The sequence below is a fragment of the Mesoplodon bidens genome, assembly GCF_964165515.1.
Source record: "Mesoplodon bidens genome assembly, chromosome: 3".
NCBI lineage: Eukaryota > Metazoa > Chordata > Mammalia > Artiodactyla > Ziphiidae > Mesoplodon > Mesoplodon bidens.
In genome coordinates, this window is record NC_138178.1 from 105,062,889 (window position 1) to 105,083,927 (window position 21,039).

Here is a 21,039-nt window from a genome sequence, read left to right on the forward strand (position 1 = left end):
GGCTGGGGGGGTCCCCAGGGCGGGCCAGAGGAAGGGTGGGAGGGAAGGGAGGGGAGCCGCATCGGCCGCAGCGGAGCTCGGGCCGGCCGGGCCGGGCCAGCCCTCCCCTCTTTCCCGGCCCCGCCGAGCCTGTTTCTCATTAGAGTAACGGGCGCGGTCCCACCCCGGCTGCGGAGTGTTTGTAAACGTCTGACCCGAGGGCCGTCGCTTAACCCTTTAGATGCAGGGCTGGGGCGCCGCTGGGGGTGCGGCCCTGAGCCGGAGGGATTTAGATTAAAGATAGCTGCGGCTTGTTAGACAGGTTTGTAGCCCACGGTCTGCTAGGGGGAATGGTACCCGCCTCCCACCTCCCACCCCCCACCCCCCACTCCAGTCCGGCGTCCAAGTAACTAATCTCGATCTAAATCTCTCTCACACGACAGGGCCCCACCATGCCTGCCCTTCCTAGAAATTCCAGTCCGAGTCTTTCTTCCTCCTCCCGCACAGGTGACAGGTGTCCAACCCTGGGGCCCACAAGGTCGCTGGGCTGCGGGGCTCTGGTAAACCTGGTCAGGATTATCAGGAGAGCTGGAGCGGGTTGCCATCGGATCTGAGATTCATTCCAGACTACGGTTCTAGGGAGGAGGGAGCCGACTTCCCTAAGGGGCTAATTAATGGCCCCTCTGGGCGGCTGAGACTAGGGCAGCGGTAAAGTCCGGCCTGGATCCTCGCGCATCAGGAGCCGTGGACCTTTGAACAGTGACCCAAGACCGCTAAATGTTCTTCATTTTGGGGGGAGGGGGAGAGATGACCGGTGGAGGGCCTGATTCGGCAGGTCAAAGGCTTCCAGAAGGCCTAGGCAGAGCGGCCTTAGGCTAGGGTCTTCAAAGGAATGGACTTCTCTTCAGAGCAGCCTGGAGCCATTCTGCACCCCAGAGCCTGGCTGGCCTTAGGCTTGGAGGAAAAGGGGAGGAGAGGTTGTCCTTCCTTGCTAGTTTCTGGCTGCACAATTCTTCAGAAAGTGTCTTCCCTGGGCCCTCTACACTGTGGGCCCAGGATGTGGCCCCTTTAAGGCTCTCGGACCCGGAGCCCCTGAACTTAGACTAAGTTGGGGATTGTGGTGGTAGTGCTCCCTGCGGGGAAATGATTGTCACAACTGTGGGCCAATAGGCATCATTATGGTCCTACCACGCTTGAGAGACCGTTTTCCAATTCAGTTTTGTTCTTTTTTTTTTTTTTTTTTTTTTTTTTGAGGAGGAGGGACTGGAGAGAGGGGAGAGAGGGAGGGAGGGAGGGACGGGGGGGTGGACAAGGGGCGCGTGGTTTTCCCATCTCATCCCTGGAGGAGGGGCTGGAGCATCCCGGGCAGCCAATCAGAGACAGGCTGGGGGGGCACTTTGAAGAAGTTTGGGGAAAAAAGTTTGGAAAAGTTTCTATAATAACGAGGGGGCGTCCGGAGGGAGGCGGCAGTGGCGGAGGAGGGGGCGTCTCAGAGAAGGGAGGGCGGGAGCCACGGGTCAAGATACTGCAGCCTCCTGAGATCCCCCCTCCCACCCAGATCGGGACCTGGGGGCTCTGGCCGGATCCATGGGGGCAGCAAGCTGCGAGGATGAGGAGCTGGAATTTAAGCTGGTGTTCGGGGAGGAAAAGGAGGCCCCCCCGCTGGGCGCGGGGGGGTCGGGGGAAGGTCAGTGCGGAGCTGGGAACGGGTCTTGGGGTCCGTGAGGGAAGGGCGCAGGGATCCTGAGTCTGGGGACTTTCGGGCAGAGAGCCTGGGGTGAGAGATGAGGGGCTCAGCGGTTGCGGAGAGGTGCGGGGCTCGGGGGTCTGCGGAGGTGAGGCTGGGGACCCGGCACCACTTTCTCCTTTTTAGGTCGTGACTGGGGTGGGGGTGGGGGGGTGCCGTTGGCTGCGCGCCGCCTCTCGGCTGGGCTGTCACTGGGATGCGGGGCGGGCGGGAACAGCGGTCCCGAGAGCCCCGGGCGCTGCCAGGGAAAGGGGAGATTGGGCTCCGGAGCTTGCCCCTTGGGGACCGAGCCCTGGGCCCGCAGACGGGACGCCAGGGGCTGGGGGCGCTCTCAGGCCCAGCCGGGGCGCCCCTCCCCCTCCCCCGTCTGGCCGCAATGAGAGGCAGATGGCGGGGATTGAGCCGGGGGCGGCGGCCGCCGCTCGCACGGAATCCGCGCAGCCCGCGCCACCCCCTCCCTCGTCCGGCCGGCGCGCGGCACCCCTCCGCTGCACCCCCGCCCCCAGATTGGGGGGAGTGAGGGAGGAGCCACCTTCCCTTGTCATCACAGCCCTGGAGCCCCCCTTCCCCTGGCCACCGTTGCGATGGCAACTGGGGCTCCTGCCAGCGCCGTTTGGGGGTTTGGGAACCGCTGCTAATTGGGTTCATGTGTGAGTCGCCCCCAGCTCAGCCCAATGCTTCCTTAAACACGCCTCCAGGCCCAGCTCCAGCCCCTCTCGACCCGCCTCCCTTACCTTGAGACCCGCCCTGTCTGGTACCCCAGGTCCCAGGGCCAGGAGCTCAGAGTGTGAGGTTCGCTGCGTAGGAAAAGACCTGACACGTCTGGCTCCATCTCCTCCACCTTCCCAAGGCCAACTTTGCTTTTGTCTTTGTGGCTCTGAAGGGCATCTCAGAGACCTCTCTTTGCTGAGGAGGGGGCAGCATACCAGACTTGGGAGGTTGCCCGCTCAAGGAACCTAGACATCTCACCTGCTTTTCTCTCTCCCCAACTCCTGTGACATCCCTCTCTCTGTCTCCTTTCCTTCCCATTTTGACAGAACTGGACTCAGAGGACACCCCACCATGCTGCCGTCTGGGCCTGGGGGAGCCCCCTCCCTATGGCGCTGCCCCTATTGGCATTCCCCGGCCCCCACCCCCTCGGCCTGGCATGCACTCCCCACCACCCCGCCCGGCCCCCTCACCTGGCACTTGGGAGAGCCAGCCAGCCCGGTCAGTGAGGCTGGGGGGGCCGGGAGGGGGTTCCGGGGGGGCTGGGGGAGGCCGTGTTCTTGAGTGTCCCAGCATCCGCATCACCTCTATCTCTCCCACTCCCGACCCGCCAGCTGCGCTGGAGGACAACCCAGATGCCTGGGGGGAAGGCTCCCCCAGGGATTACCCTCCACCAGAAGGCTTTGGAGGCTACCGAGAGGCAGGGGGCCAGGGCGGGGGTCCCTTCTTCAGCCCGAGCCCTGGCAGCAGCAGCCTGTCTTCCTGGAGCTTCTTCTCAGATGCCTCTGACGAGGCAGCCTTGTATGCAGCCTGTGACGAGGTGGAGTCTGAGCTAAATGAGGCGGCCTCCCGCTTTGGCCTGGGCTCCCCACTGCCCTCACCCCGGGCCTCCCCTAGGCCATGGACCCCCGATGACCCCTGGAGCCTGTATGGTCCGAGCCCTGGAGGCCGGGGTCCAGAGGATAGCTGGCTACTCCTCAGCGCTCCTGGGCCCACCCCAGCTTCCCCACGACCTGCCTCTCCATGTGGCAAGCGGCGCTATTCCAGCTCGGGAACCCCATCTTCGGCCTCCCCAGCTCTGTCCCGCCGAGGCAGCCTAGGGGAGGAGGGGCCTGAGCCACCTCCAGCACCCCCATTGCCTCTGATCCGGGACCCGGGCTCCCCTGGCCCCTTTGAGTACACGGGGGCCCCACCAGCCGAGAGCATCCCCCAGAAGACCCGGAGGACTTCCAGCGAGCAGGCGGTGGCCCTGCCTCGGTCTGAGGAGCCTGCCCCGTGCAATGGGAAGCTGCCTTCGGGAGTAGAGGAGGCCGGGGCCCCTCCCGGGGGTCCTCGGAAGGAGTCTGCCGGCATGGACTACCTGGCGGTGCCTTCCCCACTGGCTTGGTCCAAGGCCCGGACTGGGGGACACAGCCCCATCTTCAGGTGAGGGTTGTGTCTGACACCACTGCTGTCTTCAGTCATCTCACCCAGGGAGCAGGAGGGCCAAGGGATGGGTTTGAAGAAAGGTCCTAGTTCTGTGTCCTTGGCATTTCAAAAGAGAATCTGCTACCAGCTTGGCTGCTGGTAAACTACTCAGTTTTAAGGAGAATTTTAAAAACGCACCCCCTTTGGACAGATGATTTGCAAAAGGACAGTCACTCCCTGTGGATCAATTAGAAAAAGCCCCTCCAGCCCCAGAAGGACCATGTGGGTAAAGGAAGAATTCCTCTAGGGTGTCCTCCACCCCCAGCTCGGTGCTGGAACATGGGCTGGATTTCAGCCCTACAATGGGCAACAGGAAGTCTCCCTTCTCTAACTCGATTTCTAGGGCCTGACTTGTGGCTTAAAAGTATACCTGCTAGATTTGAATAAAGTAGCATGTATTTGCAAGTCAAAGAATTCATATTAAACCAAGCGGTTCTTGCTGTTCTTCTACACCTTTCACCCTCAAAGAACCTTGTCCATTTCAATAATCCTAAACCGTGGATGTCAGATCAAGCTGGCTCCATCCAGGAAAGTTTCCCTTAGTTGTTTCCAGACATTGCCAAGTATCACCTGGGGGCAATTACCGGTTGAGACTCCCTGGCCTAGGGTATCTGGGCGCTCACTACAGGAAAGTTGCAGATCCGTAACCCCCAGCTCTCTGGAACCCATCTGTTCAGCCCCAGCTAGTGGAAAGGGCGCTGGCCTGGGAATGGATGTGCTCAGTCCCGGCTCTGTCAGTTGCTGGCTTGCTGAGCCCTCTACGTTCTACACTCAGTTTCTTTATTTGGGGTTAACAAATTAACAAAGGGGTTAATTTCTGAGACCTTTTCTGGTCTGAAGTTGTGCTTCTTCTTTTTTTTTTTTAAATGTGGGATCTTAGTTCCCTGACCAGGGATCAAACCCATGACCCCTGCAGTGGAAGGGCAGAGTCCTAACCACTGGACCACCAGGGAAGTCCCTGAAGTTGTGCTTCTTTACTTGACTCTTCCTATCCAGGCTTGGGGGTTAAACTGGGCTTAGGGTTCCTCTTTATCCAGACCCTGTGTTCAGAGCTGGGAAGAAGAGAGTCTCAGTCCTGGTGCCCATTTATATACCCTCATCTCAAGGGGCTCTGATGGGTCTGTCCCCCATCTCCCCTGCTTCTGGACTTGTGGACTGTTTTACTTCGGCTATAATTTTCTTTCTCCCATACCCACCGCCGCTTCCTCCCTCACATCCTGGGGAGCTGGGACCCAGGGCTGCCCTGATTGGGGTGTGAGGCTGCGGGTGATCACTGCTCTTCTCTCTGTCTCTGTCCAGGACCTCTGCTCTCCCACCGCTGGACTGGCCTCTGCCCAGCCAGTATGAGCAGCTGGAGCTGAGGATCGAGGTGCAGCCCAGAGCCCACCACCGGGCCCACTATGAGACAGAGGGCAGCCGGGGAGCTGTCAAAGCTGCCCCTGGTGGTCACCCCATTGTCAAGGTAAGGGGCAGAAGCCAGGCCTGGTGGCCTCTCTCCTCTCCAGTCCCAGATCCCTGCAGATGGGCTCCAGCTGTGCAGACCCATGGCACTGCCCTTTCCCACACTCCCTCTCAGCGATGACCCTGCAGGCGGCCTGGGGGAGGGACTGGTGTTGGGGGAGGAAGGGTGCACTTCAAGGACCCGGATGTACTTTCTACTCCTCTGTCCCTCCACCCCCGCTCCACTCATCCCTTGGGACACCAGCCTTATGTCTACTCTGGAAAATGGTGGCCTGCCAGATGTGGGGGAGGGGTCAGGCTGAGGCCAAAGTTCACTGGGAGTTAGGTTGTCTCTGTTGAGTTGGGCCAGTCTCCCTTGGAAGATTTTCCCCTTTGCCCAGCCCAGTTTGGGCCTCATTCCAAGAATAACACTGTGAACTCCAGGCCACGTTTTCGCCACAACTGGTGGAGAAACTAGTGCCCATTCCCACCCCCCCCCACCCCCCCGCTGGAAATCCCTTCCAGGATATCCTTTATCTTTCACTCCTCTCCAGGGGAGGACTGAAAACTTAGGGATGGATGAAGGGTGAGACAGTGGGGATTTCAACTGGGTGGCCTTTGTCTCCCTCTGCCAGCTCCTAGGCTACAGTGAGAAGCCACTGACCCTACAGATGTTCATCGGCACGGCAGATGAGAGGAACCTGCGACCTCACGCTTTCTATCAGGTGCACCGTATCACAGGCAAGATGGTGGCCACGGCCAGCTACGAAGCTGTAGTCAGTGGTACCAAGGTGCTGGAGATGACCCTGCTTCCTGAGAACAACATGGCAGCCAAGTAGGTTCCCACTCCACTTCCCTTTATTCTTCGGGCTTGAGGACTAGCATTTTCCATGGGGTCTAAGCTAGGTCCACTCTTCCTCTCCCCAGAAGAGTTAGACATCATCCCTAGGAGGTGTCAGGCGTTCTCACCATCTAGAAGAGGACTTTGGGGCTGGGGAGCACTCTGGAGAGGCCACCTCTGGGTTCAGATAGCCCCCCATAGTCTCCCAGAGAAGGTCATTTAGGGCTTTGGATGGAGGGTGATTCTGGCATCAGCTGGGAGGGCTTGCCTTCCATTCTTGGCTTCAGCATTGACTGTGCCGGAATCCTGAAGCTTCGGAATTCAGACATTGAGCTGCGGAAGGGTGAGACGGACATCGGGCGCAAGAACACACGCGTGCGGCTGGTATTCAGGGTACACGTGCCCCAAGGCAGCGGGAAGGTCATCTCGGTGCAGACAGCATCGGTGCCCATCGAGTGCTGTGAGCAAAGAAGCCCTGTAGCATCTCTCTGTCTCTGGCTAACTTCTTGTCTGTGTGTCTGTCGGCCCATCTCCTCTGCAGAATGTGCGGTGCCCTGCTGGTCCTGGGGACACCTGTAAAGGACCCAGCCCTTATTTCTATCATGGATGGGCTGGGGGAAGTGTTCTACTTTGCCCCTGCTGCAGATTGTGCCTCTGGGTTGGACCAGAGCAACCCTGTCCTCCATCTGCCCCTGGGTATCCCCCATGTATTTGTTTGCATAGCTCTTAGGCCTACCCTGTTCATCTCTCTCTTTCTGCCCAGGAGCAGTTCCTTACATGGTCTGTGTGACCCCAGGGAGACCATTGTTTTTCTTGTGTGTCTGCTTCTGAGGAGGGCTCCTCCAGGGCCCTGTGACAGTTATTCTAGGGAGGGTTGGGGCACAGGAGGCTGTCCTCTCCATACCAGCCAGCCAGGCCTTTCCTGCACTGCTCTGCAGCCCAGCGCTCAGCTCAGGAGCTGCCCCAGGTGGAGGCCTACAGCCCCAGTGCCTGCTCCGTGACCGGAGGGGAGGAACTAGTGCTGACTGGCTCCAACTTCCTGCCAGACTCCAAGGTGGTGTTCATCGAGAGGGGCCCTGGTGAGTATCTATGGGGAGGGGGGGCGGGCAGGCAGGAAGAGCTTGGAACGGGAGGGTGAATGATCTCTGGCACTGTCTCTAAACTAGCAAGTTGCGCCTCAATTTCCTTATCTGTAAAATGGGGCAGATAGACTGCCCGTCCTGTTATACTGTCTCCTTCCCATGCGTACCCTAGTGATCTGAAATGCTCAGGATGGCAAATAAATGTAAGAAATATACATTCTTTTATTGAGGAGTCAGCTTTGAGCTAATTTACCCCCATGTGGCTGGGGAAGATGAGAAGGGAAGAGGTGACTTATACCCTCACAGGTGGACCCTGAGCCCCTCCTGAGTTATGGGACTGGCAGCACAGCTATGATTACAGGAGGCTGTGAGGTGCCCCAGAATAGAGCTGCCGGGGTGGAGAAGGGAAGACTGAGGGACCCAGGTATACTCACCAACCTGAGACCTCTGCTCTCCCCAACCTTGCCCACCCAAAGCCCCAGCCCTATCCTCAAGTTTAGCGCCCTAGGACCATATCAGAGCAGAGTCAGAGGTTCTGGGTCATGAGACTTGGGGTCTCATAGCCTCCCTTCAAGCTGAGATCCTTTCCTACCCTTGAACTTCTTTCCAGCTCTGTCATGGGAGGGAATGTTTAGGGTTGCGTGAGAGGGTTCCAGAGTTGTTTCTGGTCCCTGGACCGGCCCTGCCATTTCTCTTGGCCTCAGCTTGTGGCTCTAGATCTTGGAGACCATTTTAAACCCTGCCTATCCTATTCGGTTGAGTAAACATGCAGCGGGCTCCTCTGTGAGCTAGGCCTTGTCAGGACCTTCTGAGTCTGGCCTTGGCTCCAGCAGGAGGGGAAATGGCAGAGGCCTGGGCACGGGGCAAGGGGTAGGGGCCGTGCGGCTGGGCTGGAGCTCCCTGTTCTTCCTGCACAGACGGAAAGCTGCAGTGGGAGGAGGAGGCCACAGTGAACCGGTTGCAGAGCAATGAGGTACCCGTGTTACTAGGGTCCCCCCTGTGGGTGAGAGTGGGGTGGGAGAAGTCAGGATATTCTCAGCCGGCTCCCTTGCGCTTGGGAGTGGACTCCAGCAGCTATCTGTTCTTTTCTAGAGGAGGCAACCTGGCCACTCTGGAAGCAGGGACACCTCTAGGAAATGAACTTTGCTCCTTTGTAAATGGAAAAAGCCAGGAGGTGGAGTTAGGGTACTCGGAAGGGCTGGGCTGAACCTAGATCCCTGAGGGCCCCCTGCCTCATCCTCTGCTCTTCCCCAGGTGACGCTGACCCTGACCATCCCTGAGTATAGCAACAAGCGGGTGTCCCGGCCAGTCCAGGTCTACTTTTACGTCTCCAACGGGCGGAGGAAGCGCAGTCCTACCCAGAGTTTCAAGTTCCTGCCTGGTGCGCTCTGGAACAGCCCATGGTGGGGGGATACGGACGTGGGGACCGATGCAGGGGCACAGGGATGCAGTGCCCCATGGTGAGGGGTCAAGGGAGGGATGAGACCTAGGGATAGAAGAGACCTAGGGTTGGAGAGTGTGCGGCGGGGAGACTGCCAGCCCTCTCACCAGCGTGTCCTCCTTCCCATCCGCCCAGTGATCTTCAAGGAGGAGCCTCTACCGGACGCATCTCTCCGGGGCTTCCCTTCAGCATCGGGCCCCCACTTTGGCTCTGACATGGACTTCTCACCACCCAGGCCCCCCTACCCCTCCTATCCCCATGAAGACCCTGCTTATGAAACTCCTTACCTGTCAGAGGGCTTCAGCTATGGCACGCCCCCTCTGTACCCCCAGACGGGGCCCCCGCCATCCTACAGACCTGGCCCGCGGATGTTCCCTGAGACTGGGGGTACCACAGGTTGCGCCCGCCCACCTCCAGTCTCATTCCTTCCCCGGCCCTTCCCTAGTGACCCCTATGGAGGACGGGGCTCCCCCTTTCCCCTGGGGCTGCCGTTCCCTCCTCCAGCCCCCTTCCGTCCTCCACTGCCTTCATCTCCACCACTTGAAGGCCCCTTCACTCCCCAGAGCAGTGTTCACCCCCCACCTGCTGAGGGATACAATGAGGTAGGGCCAAGCTATGGCCCTGGGGAGGGGGCTCCGGAGCAGGAGAAGTCCAGGGGTGGCTACGGCGGCAGCTTCCGAGACAGTGTCCCTATCCAGGGTATCACGCTGGAGGAAGGTGGGTGTGGGACCAGGGGCTGCGAGTGTGAGTGTGTGCAAGAGATTGCTCTGCATGTTTGCTGAGGGCTGGAGCTTGGCTTCCCAGAGGTTGGGCCTCCGTGGTCCCTCAGGGCCAGGTGGAGGGCCTAAGGAGGCCAGCGCTTGGTGCGTGTGGCCAGTTGAAATCTGAAGGGGGCACAGAGTACCTGCCTAACCTTTCTGCTGCCTTGGCCCTTGGCCCCAGATCACAAAATCTCAGGGCTAGAAGTACTTGCAAGATCATTCAATCTAGCTCCCTCAATTTGCAGATCCAGGCAGTGAATTTCAGAGAGGGGCAGTGGCTTGCTGGTGTCCCAGCCAAGCACGTTTTCCCTTGCCTCAGCTTCCCCCTAAACCTGGTGACAGTGGTCTGGATTGGTGATGAGGAGCCTTCCTATTTCGCCTCTCTTTCCTCCCACTGGCTACACCCACCTCCGGCCCTGCTGACAGTGATTGCCCTGACGCTGCAGGCCAAGCCAGCAGGAAGGGGCTGCACGGGGGCCTGAGAACCCACGTGGATGCAGTTCAGCAAGATTTGATTGAGAGGAGGGGTCAGGACACAGTAGGGAAACTGAGGCCCAGTGGTAGAGAAGCCAGTGCAGGAGGAGCCTGGAGGCATCCTAGACGGAGGCCTGCCTGGAATGGATTGGGGGTCTCTGGAAAAGGAGGCGACCTGCCCCTTGCCCAGTCTCTCAACTGCCCCTCCTTTACAGTGAGTGAGATCATTGGCCGAGACCTGAGTGGCTTCCCTGCACCTCCTGGAGAAGAGCCTCCCGCCTGAACCATCGCCTGGCCCCCACGCCCCCCTGCCCTGCCCACTTTCCCTTCATCCTGGGGTGGCGGTTCCAGAGGCTTGGGGGCCAGTCTGGTTCCTCTTTCCCCAGTTTCTTGCCTGCTCTCCCCTGCCCTCCCTTCCCTCCCCTAGTTGAGGTGTGGCCCCCGGGACCTGGTGCTGCCTTGGAGGGCTGGGGGCGGGGCAATGTGGAGGCCTGGGATGGGGGTGGACCCTGGGTGGGGACTGGGAGCGAGGACTGGAGGACTGCCGGGAGTGAAGGCCGTGTCTAGATTGTGTACAGACCACGGTGCTGGGAGGCTGGGGCCAGGTTGATGGGTAATAAACTGCTCGCTGACTAGTGTTTCAGGCTCCAAAACTCTTTGGAGAGAGAGATGGGGCAGCCTACTCTAGCCCTGGCCAGAGGAGGCTTAGAACCTGGAAAGGGATGGGATGTGGCTGGGAAGGTTGCATCCCAAAGAGTATCAGTGCAAGGGGGTGGGGAGGGTTTGAAGGGTCCCAGAGGCTCCCTAACTGGGGTCAGGTCGGGAGCCAGGGTTTGTAGACCTCTCCTCCCTGGGGATTTAGTTTCCTTTAGGAGCTTTGGGAAAATCTGTGTATTTTCAAGTTACTTTCTCTTGCTACCACCAAGATGATTCTGATTCATAGCCAAGGTCAGGAAACACCAGTCTAGTCCCTCTTCCTCATTTACAGAGGAGGACTCTATGGCTCAGAGAGGGAAGGGGGCTTGCCCTATGTCACACAGCTAATCAATAGCAGGTTGAACGCTGCACTCCTGGGCTCCTGCCCCCAGCCCACCCTCAGATATCCTAACCCATGGAGGTCAGGCCCCTGAAGCTTATCTCCCTGGAGCAGGGTAGGAGATGAGGGAGGGCTGGCATGGGTCCATCCACACTCTGGATTCTCCAACCTTTGGGGTCTGTGAAGACATTCTGGAAAGATCTATGTTTCAGAGGTAGACTGCAGGAAGCCAAGCAGCTCCCCAGATGCCCTGACATTGCCTGAGCTCCGGCCTTTCCCACAGGTATACCCACATATCACCACTGACAGGCCCAGCCTGGAAACCTGGTTTGCCCTATGTCTTGACAGCCTAAGGGGCCAAGTCCCCAGTGGGTTGGGGAGAGCCTGGCATACAGCAGGCACTGAGTACCACTGGCCCACCTGCAGGGGGCCATACCCCGAAGATATTCCGGGTGTTAGTACTCGGGAGACTCGCCTCACCTCAAGGCTGGTATGTCCAGTGTGTCTAGACAGGCCTGGCAAGTGCCCGTGTGTTCAGCTGTGGGTGTGACAGAAGCTGGCTCTGGAATGGAGAACAGGAGAACCAGAATGACCCCTGGTCTTGTCACTGCTGCTTTGCAATGAATTTCTTTTATCTTCCTGAACACAAACTGCTGCGAACCAGACTGATATCAGGTGACTGGCTCACTGAGCCATAGCTGCTTCTCAAAGGTACCCTCCAGCAGGACTAAAGTCATCCCCCACAGCAGGAGGGACCCAGGGCACACGTGTCCTGGCCAGCACCCTTCAGCTCCCCCTCCAAGATCTCTGACAGGTGGCGAGTCAGCCTCTGTGAATAAAAAGCTATAGTGATGGGGACTCGCTGCCTCCCAGGGCAGAACGTTTCACTGTCTGCCATAGCACTGCCACTCATTCATTGCCAGGCATTTATTGAGCAGCTACTAAGTGCCAGCCAGTGCATCCTGGAGGACCTCAGAGCCTCATGGGGTGACAGTAAGTAAACACACATTATAACTCAACAGTTCGACTCAGTAAATGTTTCTTGTACAGATAGTATGTCAGGTGTTGGGCGGGGGGAGTAAACGATTGTAATATGGGGAGCGGAAGGCGCAGAGCACAGGGGCACCGCATCCAGCTGTGGGGGTCGGAGGGAACTTCAGGGGCGACTTCTAGACTGGGATCTGAAGCATGGCTGGGAACTGACTGGGCTGAGGGTAGGGGAAGGCCAGGCCAGGCAGAGCCACCAGATGGGCCGTGTCTTGGAGGAGAGAGGCAAACAGGGAGGGCCAGCAGATCGAGGGCTCGGCACGCTCGTGGGACTGGTGATGTTCTGGAAGTGGGGGGGCTGTGAGTGGGGACCAGAGTGGGAAGCAGGGGCTGGGTTCTGAGGGGCCCTGTAGCCATGCTAGGAAGCTTAGTTATCCGAGGATAATGGGCACTTTCCCATTTGATGGTAGGGCTTGAGCTGGGATTGATACGATAGATTTGCCTTACCGTTCTTCCTTGGGTAGAGCTTCCATCTGCTTCCCTGTGACTGCGCTGCCAGCAAGCACATTGTTCTGCCCTCTGGACCCATACTTCACACGCCTAATCCCTCTTCCCATTAGAATCCTGAGGGGGGTGGGTCAACTCCCAAGGTCATTGTCTCTTCCCAGGTTCCTACAGACATCCAGCTCCCTGAGGCTGGAGTTGGGAGAGGGAAGAGAAGGAGGCTGGATCTTCGGTTGGTGCCAGAACAGACTTTCTTGCCCACGGTCTCTCAAAGTGTGGTCTGAAGATTACTTGCATTTGAGTCATTAGGGAGGTTTTTTGGTTTTATTTTATTTTATTGTTTGTTTTTGTTTTTAATACAGATTCCTAGGCAACCCCTGACCTACTCAGTTGTATTCTCTGGGGGCAGGCCTAGGTTTCTGCATTTTAAACAGCACCCTAGGTCAGGGGTCCCCAACCCCCAGGCCGTGGACTGATACCAGTTCATGTCCTATTAGGAACCGGGACACACAGCAGGAGGTGAGCAGTCGACAGGCAGGCGAGTGAGTGTAGCTTCATCTGGCGCTCCCCATCACTTGCTCACTGCCTGAACCACCCGCCTCTGCCCCCAGCCATAGAAAAATTGTCTGCCATGAAACTGGTCCCTGGTGCCAAAAAGGTTGGGAACCACTGCCTTAGGTGATTTTCCGGCCCAGGAAAGTTTGAGAACTAGAGTCATCTGTCAAACTTAAGGGTCATTCCTTCCCACTCCAGGCTCTGAAACAGCTCCCTGCCCCCTTCTCATAGATCTAGTCTGGGCTGCTCTGGGTGGAAGGTCACCTGGAAAAGTGTACTTAAGGGAGGGGAAAGGCACACACATTCCTGACATTGCAGATCACCTCTCCCCTCTCCTTGGCTCTGTCTTGCTGCATGGACAATCTGAGATGGTCTTGGGGCAGCCTGGAGCTCTGGTGCAGGAGCAGCTGCCCCAGAACTTTTGAGTCTCCTTCTCTGGCTGGATCTCTGGACCTCTAAGACACATGGGGAGGGCACAGTGGGTAGCCTTCCAGGTGGATTTGGGCTCTGCCTGGAGCAGTTCTGTGATGCCTCGGTGCACCCCCCTGCCAGACTTTCTAAGTGTCGGGAAGAAGGCTGCAGAGGAGTGGCATCTCATGTACCTCCTGGAAACTCCAGATGTGGGAAGTACGCAGGGGTTTGGTGCTTTTTTGGGAGCTGGTTTTAGTGGCCTCAGCATCTGGTTGCTTCCACAAAACATCCCAAGAAAAGAAAAGGGAAAAAATAGGAGATGGGGAAGGAACCTCTAAACTATAAGAGACTTAAGGACATATCAACAGTTTGACTATTCCTTATAACATTAAGCATAGACTTGCCATGTGATACCACCAGCAATCTCTCCCCTACATATTGACCCTGGTGAATAAAAAATTATGTCCACACAAAAACCTGTTCCCAAATGTTTATAGCAGTTTTATTCATAATCAACCCAAACTGGAAACAACCAAGATGTTTTTCAGTAGGTGAACAGATTAACTGTAGTACATCCAAGCAGTGGAATACTATGTAGCAATAAAAATTAATGAAATATTGATTCATGCAACAATATAAATAAATATTAAATGCACTTTGTTAAGTGAAAGAAGCCAGACTCAAGTGGCTACATTTTGTGTGGTTCTATTTACATGACATTCTGGAAGAGGCACAGTGGTAGAGACACAAAACAGATCAGTGGTTGCAGGGGGAATGCTTAGAGAACATGGAGTAGTTGACTGCAAAGGGATAGCACATGGGAATTTTCAGGGTGATGGAACTGTTTTGTGTGATCTCACGGTGGTGAATACATGACTCTGTGCCACTGTCAAAATCTATAGAACTCTACACAGATGGAAATTAATTATATACAAATTTTTAAAGAGTCATTCAATCCTAGGATAGAATGCAAAGTGTAATATATGAATCTAAATGTATTATGAATATATATGGAAAAGGTGGTGGTGGATGGGAAGGAGCTAAAATCAGCAATTTGGGGAAACAATGTTTTGACTGGGTACTGTAAGGCTAAAGACAAAAGGAATCATATGTACAGATAATAGTTGGTAAATTTGTTACAGGTTAATGATTCTGAAGCTACTTAACCTATATACTAGTGTTGAACAGTAAGTAAATAAATTGTAGTGAGGTAGGTTTCTCACTGTCAGAGAAAGCAGGGGTTGGTTATCATGGTGTGAGTTGGAAGGCTAGGAGAAACCCTGTGGTGCCTGATTCAGGTTGGGGATATCAGTATGAACTCATGCTCATTTTACATATATCTATATCCATGTCTATATCTACATAATATTATATATATAATATTATAGAATATATAATAGAGCTATATAAATATCTATACAGATAGATCTATAATCCATAGATATCTGTTTTATATAAGTATATATAAAATACACACACACACAAATAGATACAGAGATAAATATAGATATGGTGTGTATAGAGGTTAATATACATACATATATTTGCTAGCTTTGTCTGCTAAGAGACCCTAAAAGGAGTGGCATCCCATTATCAATGAAGACACCTAGCATCCAGATGTTGGCTTCTAAAAACCATTCTCCAATCAAAAGAACCAGGGTTCCTTAGAAAAATGGCTAATTCTAGAGCTGGGGCAGGGAAAATACAAGGTAATCCTGGAGCAACTTGCATTACCAGAAAGTAAGTGCAAAAAAAGGGGGGGCGTGCATATCAAAAAGACACAAGAGGCAACTCAGAAGATGTTCCAATGGCCAAAGCTGAAACAATATGAGCAATGTAATAAATAATGATAATATTAGATTTTAATTCAAAGAATAAAATAAATCTCTGTTAAGTCCACACTGCTACAAATAAATGATTGAATAAATAACTAACTGGGGGAGAGGGACAAATCTTTACAGAAGAATTCCTGTTAATAAATGTAGAAGGAATGAGGGAACTAGAAAATCTACTATGGTAGATGGTCTACTATGAGACCATCATAGTAATAATTGCTACAGGCAAGATCCATTGATGAATGCTAAAATCAGTAGGTAAAACTTTAAGGAAGAACAGGATATTTGCAAAGCCTCAAAATTAGCCCTACTAATTACTGTGAAGGTTTTAATGAACTGTCCCAAATTCTTTGCTACCCCTTGCTCTAGAAGATGGAACTTAATTCCTTTTGTCTTGAATGTGGTCTGGACTTAGTGACATGCTTCTAACAAGTAGAGTATGGAAACGGGAAAATTAGCAACTTTACAGTAGAGAAACAGGCAAACACCACCTTAACCAAGCGATCAAGGTTAACATCACCAGCGATAAGTCATTTGATATCAGGTGTTCCCTGATATGATGCATTAAGAATCTCACATAAGCTCTGTGATATTCTTCCCCCAAACCCATAACCTCAGTTTATTCATAAGAAAGCAATAAACAACACTTGGCAAACATTCTACAAAATACATGACCATGAATCTTGAAAAGGGTTGAGGTGTTTATTTTTGTTATAAGGAAAAACACAAGCATATTTATGTACTGATGCCAGTGAGGGAGTGAAGCTGAAGCTCTAGTAGGGGGAGGGGCAATCCGTTCTAAAGCTCCGTGATCTTGTAACTTTTGGAGACACAGCCTCTGCATCTACTGCTCTCAGGCCCTGCAGCCATTTGGATGCGTCACAGGCACTTTGGATGCACTTTCCACCGTACAATAAATTCCTGGTTTCTTCCCTTCCCTCCATCTAGGCAGTTGCTGTTTGTGTCCTTGTCCAGGCTGGAGAATCTGAAGAAAAGAGACCCCTTCCTTCCCAGCAGGACCTAGCTGAGTTTCAACCACGCTTGGCTGTGTCCTGGGGTAGGTGGTAGCCCCTCCCTCCAGAGTGCCCCAGCAGTGAACAGCGCCTGGGTTATCACCCAGGAGTGCTAGGAAGGTGACAGACACCAGGGGGCAGCAGTAACAAGGTGAAGGGTGGGGTGGGCAGGTGGGAGGAGGAAGAAGGTTAAGAAAAGCAAGACCCTGTTCCTGCTCCTGTGAGCTTCACATCCCATATCCTCTTCTGCAATTTCACACACCACCCCTTGAAGATCGGTTCCCCCTTCTCAGGATTATCAGTCATGTGGCCCCTAGTAATCATAGATTTATTTTTAGGGAGCTTTCCCTGTCCCCTCTACTAGATTGTAAGATCCTAAAGACAAGGGTCAGTGTTTATATTTAGAACTCTTTGTCTCTCCTTATGCAGTGAGTAATAAAAGCTGCCATTTTTTTGTGTGATGTGTATTAGGCGCATGCTTTATGTGTTTTAACTCCAAGTTTTCTGCAACCCCGAACCAAGGCTCAGAAATATGTGCTAAGAACAGCAGCAACAGAAGTAGATAACACTTGGGTACAGCTCACTCCACTCCAAGCGCCTCATCAAGCCCTTCGCAAAGCCCGTCTCATTTAACCCTCTCCCAACAATCGTGGGAAGTTGTTCCTATTACTCTTTCCCTTTTCATAGATGAGGAAACTGAAGCACAGAGGGCTTAAAGTCATGCCAGGAGTCACACAGCTCCCCAGGGACAGAGCTGGGATTCTAAGGCTATCTCCTAACTCCAGGTCAAGCAATCTTTTCCACGGTACTGCAGCCAATTCCTTATTACATGGGTGAAATCAGATGAAAAGTAAACATGCAGGGTTGCCTTCAAATGAGACAGAGAGACAGTCCAGAGATTGAACTTCAGACTTGGAATCGAAGGCCCTGGGATTCATGCTCCCGTTTGGATATCGCTCACTTCTTAAGGGGATGGGCTGGTTCAAACAGTGTCTGAGGTCGCTTCCAATTCTAATGTGCCAGGGGTTTATGTAACAAATGGCAGCGTGCAGAGGAGACTGCAGAAGGTGACCTTCCTTCTCAAGGTTGCTAGATAAAATACAGGATGTCCAAGCCCCCAGTCCCTCCCTGATAGGGTGGAGTGGAGATGCTATACGGTCTGGGTGTCTGTACGGACAGAGATGCAGAACTTGTTTTGAGCTCCCACTGTGCCCCCTCCCCCTCCATTCTTAGGCCCTTTAAGGATGTTGCTCAGTCTCAGAGAAGTCTCCTTTGTACCTTGTCCCTCATGGTGGCAACAGGCAGAGGAAGAAAGCTGGCCAAGGCCTTGGCATGCCCTCGTACTTGGCCAGCCCCCCATGCCCTGGCTGTGCAGAAGAAGCCATAGTACTTAGATTCAACCAGGCGCTGAAACATTTTATTACCCTTGACATGAGTGAAGATATAGAGCATGAAATGTTTTTCCAAGGCAGACGAGATTAGGTTCCAATTCCATTTTGGTTTGTTTTGGTATTATTTTCTCCATCCTGAAAATTTTAGCACTTCCTAACTTAGCACCCCATTGGCTACTGACCTCAGTGTCACCTGGTTTTGGGGTCTCCCAGTTTTGGGTGGCTCTGGCTATGCTCCATCTCCTGTCTCCATCAAGACTCCTCATTTTTTTCTCTAAGGTTGTAGTCAGTCAGGGTGACCTCTTGTTCTCCCAAATGTAACACTGTCACCAAAATTTGCTCTGGCTTCATTGCTCATCAGCCATCCCAAATTCCATTCTATTATGCAATTTGAATTACTAATTCATTATCTAACAATCACTCTCTTTGTAAGGAATATAGAACTGCAGGGGAAAGTGTTGGTCTCTGCTGGGATTGAAAAGGCATGTACAGGGGCTTCCCTGGCGGCGCAGTGGTTGAGAGTTCGCCTGCCGATGCAGGGGACACAGGTTCGTGCCCCGGTCTGGGAGGATCCCACATGCCGCGGAGCGGCTGGGCCCATGAGCCATGGCCGCTGAGCCTGCGCGTCCAGAGCCTGTGCTCTGCAACGGGAGAGGCCACAACAGTGAGAGGCCCATGTACCGCAGGGAAGAAGGAAGAAAAAAAAAAAAGAAAAGGCATGTACAGCAAAGACCTATACTCACAGATACTGCAGCTGTGTAGGAGTTTGCCACATAACTGTATTTATTGTTCTCAAAGCAATGATTAAATAGTATCAGGTAATGGTGGGCACTGAGGACATCAAGATTGATAAGATAGGATTCCTGTCTTCCAGGGGTTCACATTTAAGAGATCACTAACTGGTGACTGAGGTGTTTGTTTGGTTGGCATGGTGCCTTAATAATTCTGCCTGTTTAGTGCTGTGTAACAAACCACCCGTACTTAGTGGCTTAAAACAATGATGCTTTACTTTTCCTGGTAATCCTGTGGTTTACCCTGGTAGTTCTTCTGCTGGTCTCACCTGGGCACCGTTAGGAAGATAGATCAGTCAGCAGTTCAGCTGGTTGGTCCTAGATGGCCTCACCCCCATGTCTGAAGCCTCAGCTGGGATGCCTGGAGTGGCTGGGGTGACTTTGCTTCTCTCTGACCACACTTGGGGTCTCATCCTCCTTCAGGCGATCCTGAGCTCTTTTATGTGATGGCAGAGCATTCCCAGGGGATGAAAACCAGAGTCTCAAGGCCCCTTGAGGTCTTGGCTCACATTGTAAATGTCACTCTCACTGTGTGCTATTGGTCACCTCAAGACCCAAGGCTGGGCCAGAATCAGTGGGGTGGGGTGGAGGAGTAGACTCCATCTCTGATGGGAGGAGCAGCAAGGTCCCATTGCAAAGGGGGTGCATAGAGGGATGAGAGGAATGTGTGGCCATGTTTTGCAGTCTACCACAGTTGCCAAAATAAAAAAAAATTCTATTTCACATAAAGATCAGGTTTACTATTTTTTTTCTTGAAAAATAGGGAGATTTGGGCTTCCCTGGTGGTCCAGTGGTTAAGACTCTGCTCTTCCACTGCAGGGGTTCGATCCCTGGTCAGGGAACTAAGATCCCACATGCTGCACAGCAAGAAGGGGAGATTTGGCAGCAAGCTGCTAGAGCTGAGTACCTACTGGCCCATTTAGACTAGACATTCCATCTCCAGCTCATCAGAGCCCCCATCACTGTCTATTGCTTATCCCAGGCTCTGCTCAGCCAGTAGGTCTCCTGCTGACCACTGTTTGTGACTGCTGTCTTCTAGAATTTTAGGCGATAACCCTGGAAGACAGTATGTGATGAGGTCAAATGCATCCTATAGATCATTCGGCCACTTGCCACGGTGGGGAGACCTGAGGCATTATAAAGTGGCGCACAAATTTTTTTTTTTTTTTTTTTTTTTACTAAAAATAGTTTAAATGTTGAAGCTAGTTGTATTGGTTAGTTCCCTGTGGCTGCCTTGACAAATTGCCACCAACTGAGTGGCTTAAAACAACACAAATTTATTCTTTTACAGTTCTGGAGGCCAGAAGTCCAATATCAGGGTGTCAGCAGGGCCATGGTCTTCTGAAGGCTCTAGGGAGGAATCTTTCCTTGCCTCTCCCAGCTGCTGGTGGCTTCCGGTGATCCTTGGCTTGTTCCTCACTTGCATCACTCCACTCTCTCTCTGTCTCCATCTTCATATGGTCTTCTCCTCCACGTGTCTCCTCTGTGTCTCTGTGTGTCCTCTCCTCTTCTTACAAGGGCACCAGCCATTGGATTCAGAGTCCACTCTAATCCACTATGACCTCATATGACCTCATCTTAATCGATGATGTCTGCAAATAATTTCAGACGTCATTTCCAAATAATATCATATTCTGAGGTTCCAGGTAGGCATGAATTTTGGTGGGACACTATTCAACCCACTACACTAGTGAATAATTCTTCTTGATGAAACAGAGTATCTTTTTTTTTTTTTTTTTTGGCGGTACGCGGGCCTCTCACTGTTGTGGCCTCTCCCGTTGCGGAGCACAGGCTCTGGACGCGCAGGCTCAGCGGCCATGGCTCACGGGCCCAGCTGCTCCACGGCATGTGGGATCCTCCCGGACCGGGGCACGAACCCGTGTCCGCTGCATCAGCAGGCAGACTCTCAACCACTGCACCACCAGGGAAGCCCGAAACAGAGCATCTTTACGTTTATGCCTATAAAAACTGCCACTCACACTCACTTGCATTCTAATATACCTTACTGAGTGAGAGACCAGTAGCATTGTAACTAGGAATTTTGCACAACTGTGGTCATACTCAGAGAGTATATCTGGCATGTGAATTCTCCAGGGTGGGAGGAAGAAGAACAAGAAGGGAAAGGTTGGAAACAGCTGGTATAGATAGTGAGGGCTACTTGGTCAAAGAAGAGGTTGGAATGGCCAAGAGAGTCTTCAGGAGGAAGTGGGAAGTAGTATTTGATCAAGGCCTCAGATTGTAGATAGGGTTTCGATGGGTAGAGAGGAAGTGAAACAACAGCATGGACAAAGTTCAGAGAGTCTGTGACATAACTGTGCAAAGTGAATGGATCAGTATGGTATGAATGTTGTAAAGGTGAACAGTGAACTTGGGCGTGGAGGGTTATCAGACTGGGCTGAGAGATTAGTCCTGCAGGCTGGGTAGAACCATGGTGTTCAAATCATATGCACTGATTTTTATATCTCATATTTTAGACTTCCTTTAAGATTTCCTATGAGCAGTAGTAATAACAACAACACTAAGAGCTAATGATTATCAAGTGTTTATTTCATACTCTAGTAGCACTTTGTGTGTTT

The 21,039-nt window shown here is 53.3% G+C and overlaps 1 protein-coding gene across 2 annotated transcripts; it reads left to right on the forward strand.

The window, feature by feature from the left end:
* The first annotated feature begins 1,434 nt into the window (after nt 1–1,434).
* Nucleotides 1,435–10,578, forward strand: NFATC4 (nuclear factor of activated T cells 4). Of its 2 annotated transcripts, XM_081226887.1 has the most exons (10): nt 1,436–1,666; nt 2,764–3,859; nt 5,201–5,363; nt 5,977–6,176; nt 6,470–6,642; nt 7,121–7,261; nt 8,182–8,237; nt 8,519–8,645; nt 8,841–9,422; nt 10,156–10,578. In XM_081226887.1, exons 1-10 carry the CDS (start codon nt 1,567–1,569, stop codon nt 10,221–10,223), a joined length of 2,706 nt encoding a protein of 901 aa, XP_081083013.1. In that variant the 5' UTR covers nt 1,436–1,566; the 3' UTR covers nt 10,224–10,578. The 2 variants fall into 2 exon arrangements, with proteins under 2 accessions (XP_081083014.1, XP_081083013.1); XM_081226888.1 differs by lacking the exon at nt 8,841–9,422 and having other exon boundaries at nt 1,435–1,666.
* Nucleotides 10,579–21,039: the final 10,461 nt, after the last annotated feature.

Excerpts from the sequence above, each read along its gene's own strand:
- NFATC4 (XM_081226887.1), top strand. The coding sequence starts at position 1,567 with ATGGGGGCAGCAAGCTGCGAGGATGAGGAGCTGGAATTTAAGCTGGTG. Across the intron at positions 1,667-2,763 it reads CGCGGGGGGGTCGGGGGAAG|AACTGGACTCAGAGGACACC; the intron begins GTCAGTGCGGAG and ends CCATTTTGACAG. Across the intron at positions 8,238-8,518 it reads ACCGGTTGCAGAGCAATGAG|GTGACGCTGACCCTGACCAT; the intron begins GTACCCGTGTTA and ends GCTCTTCCCCAG.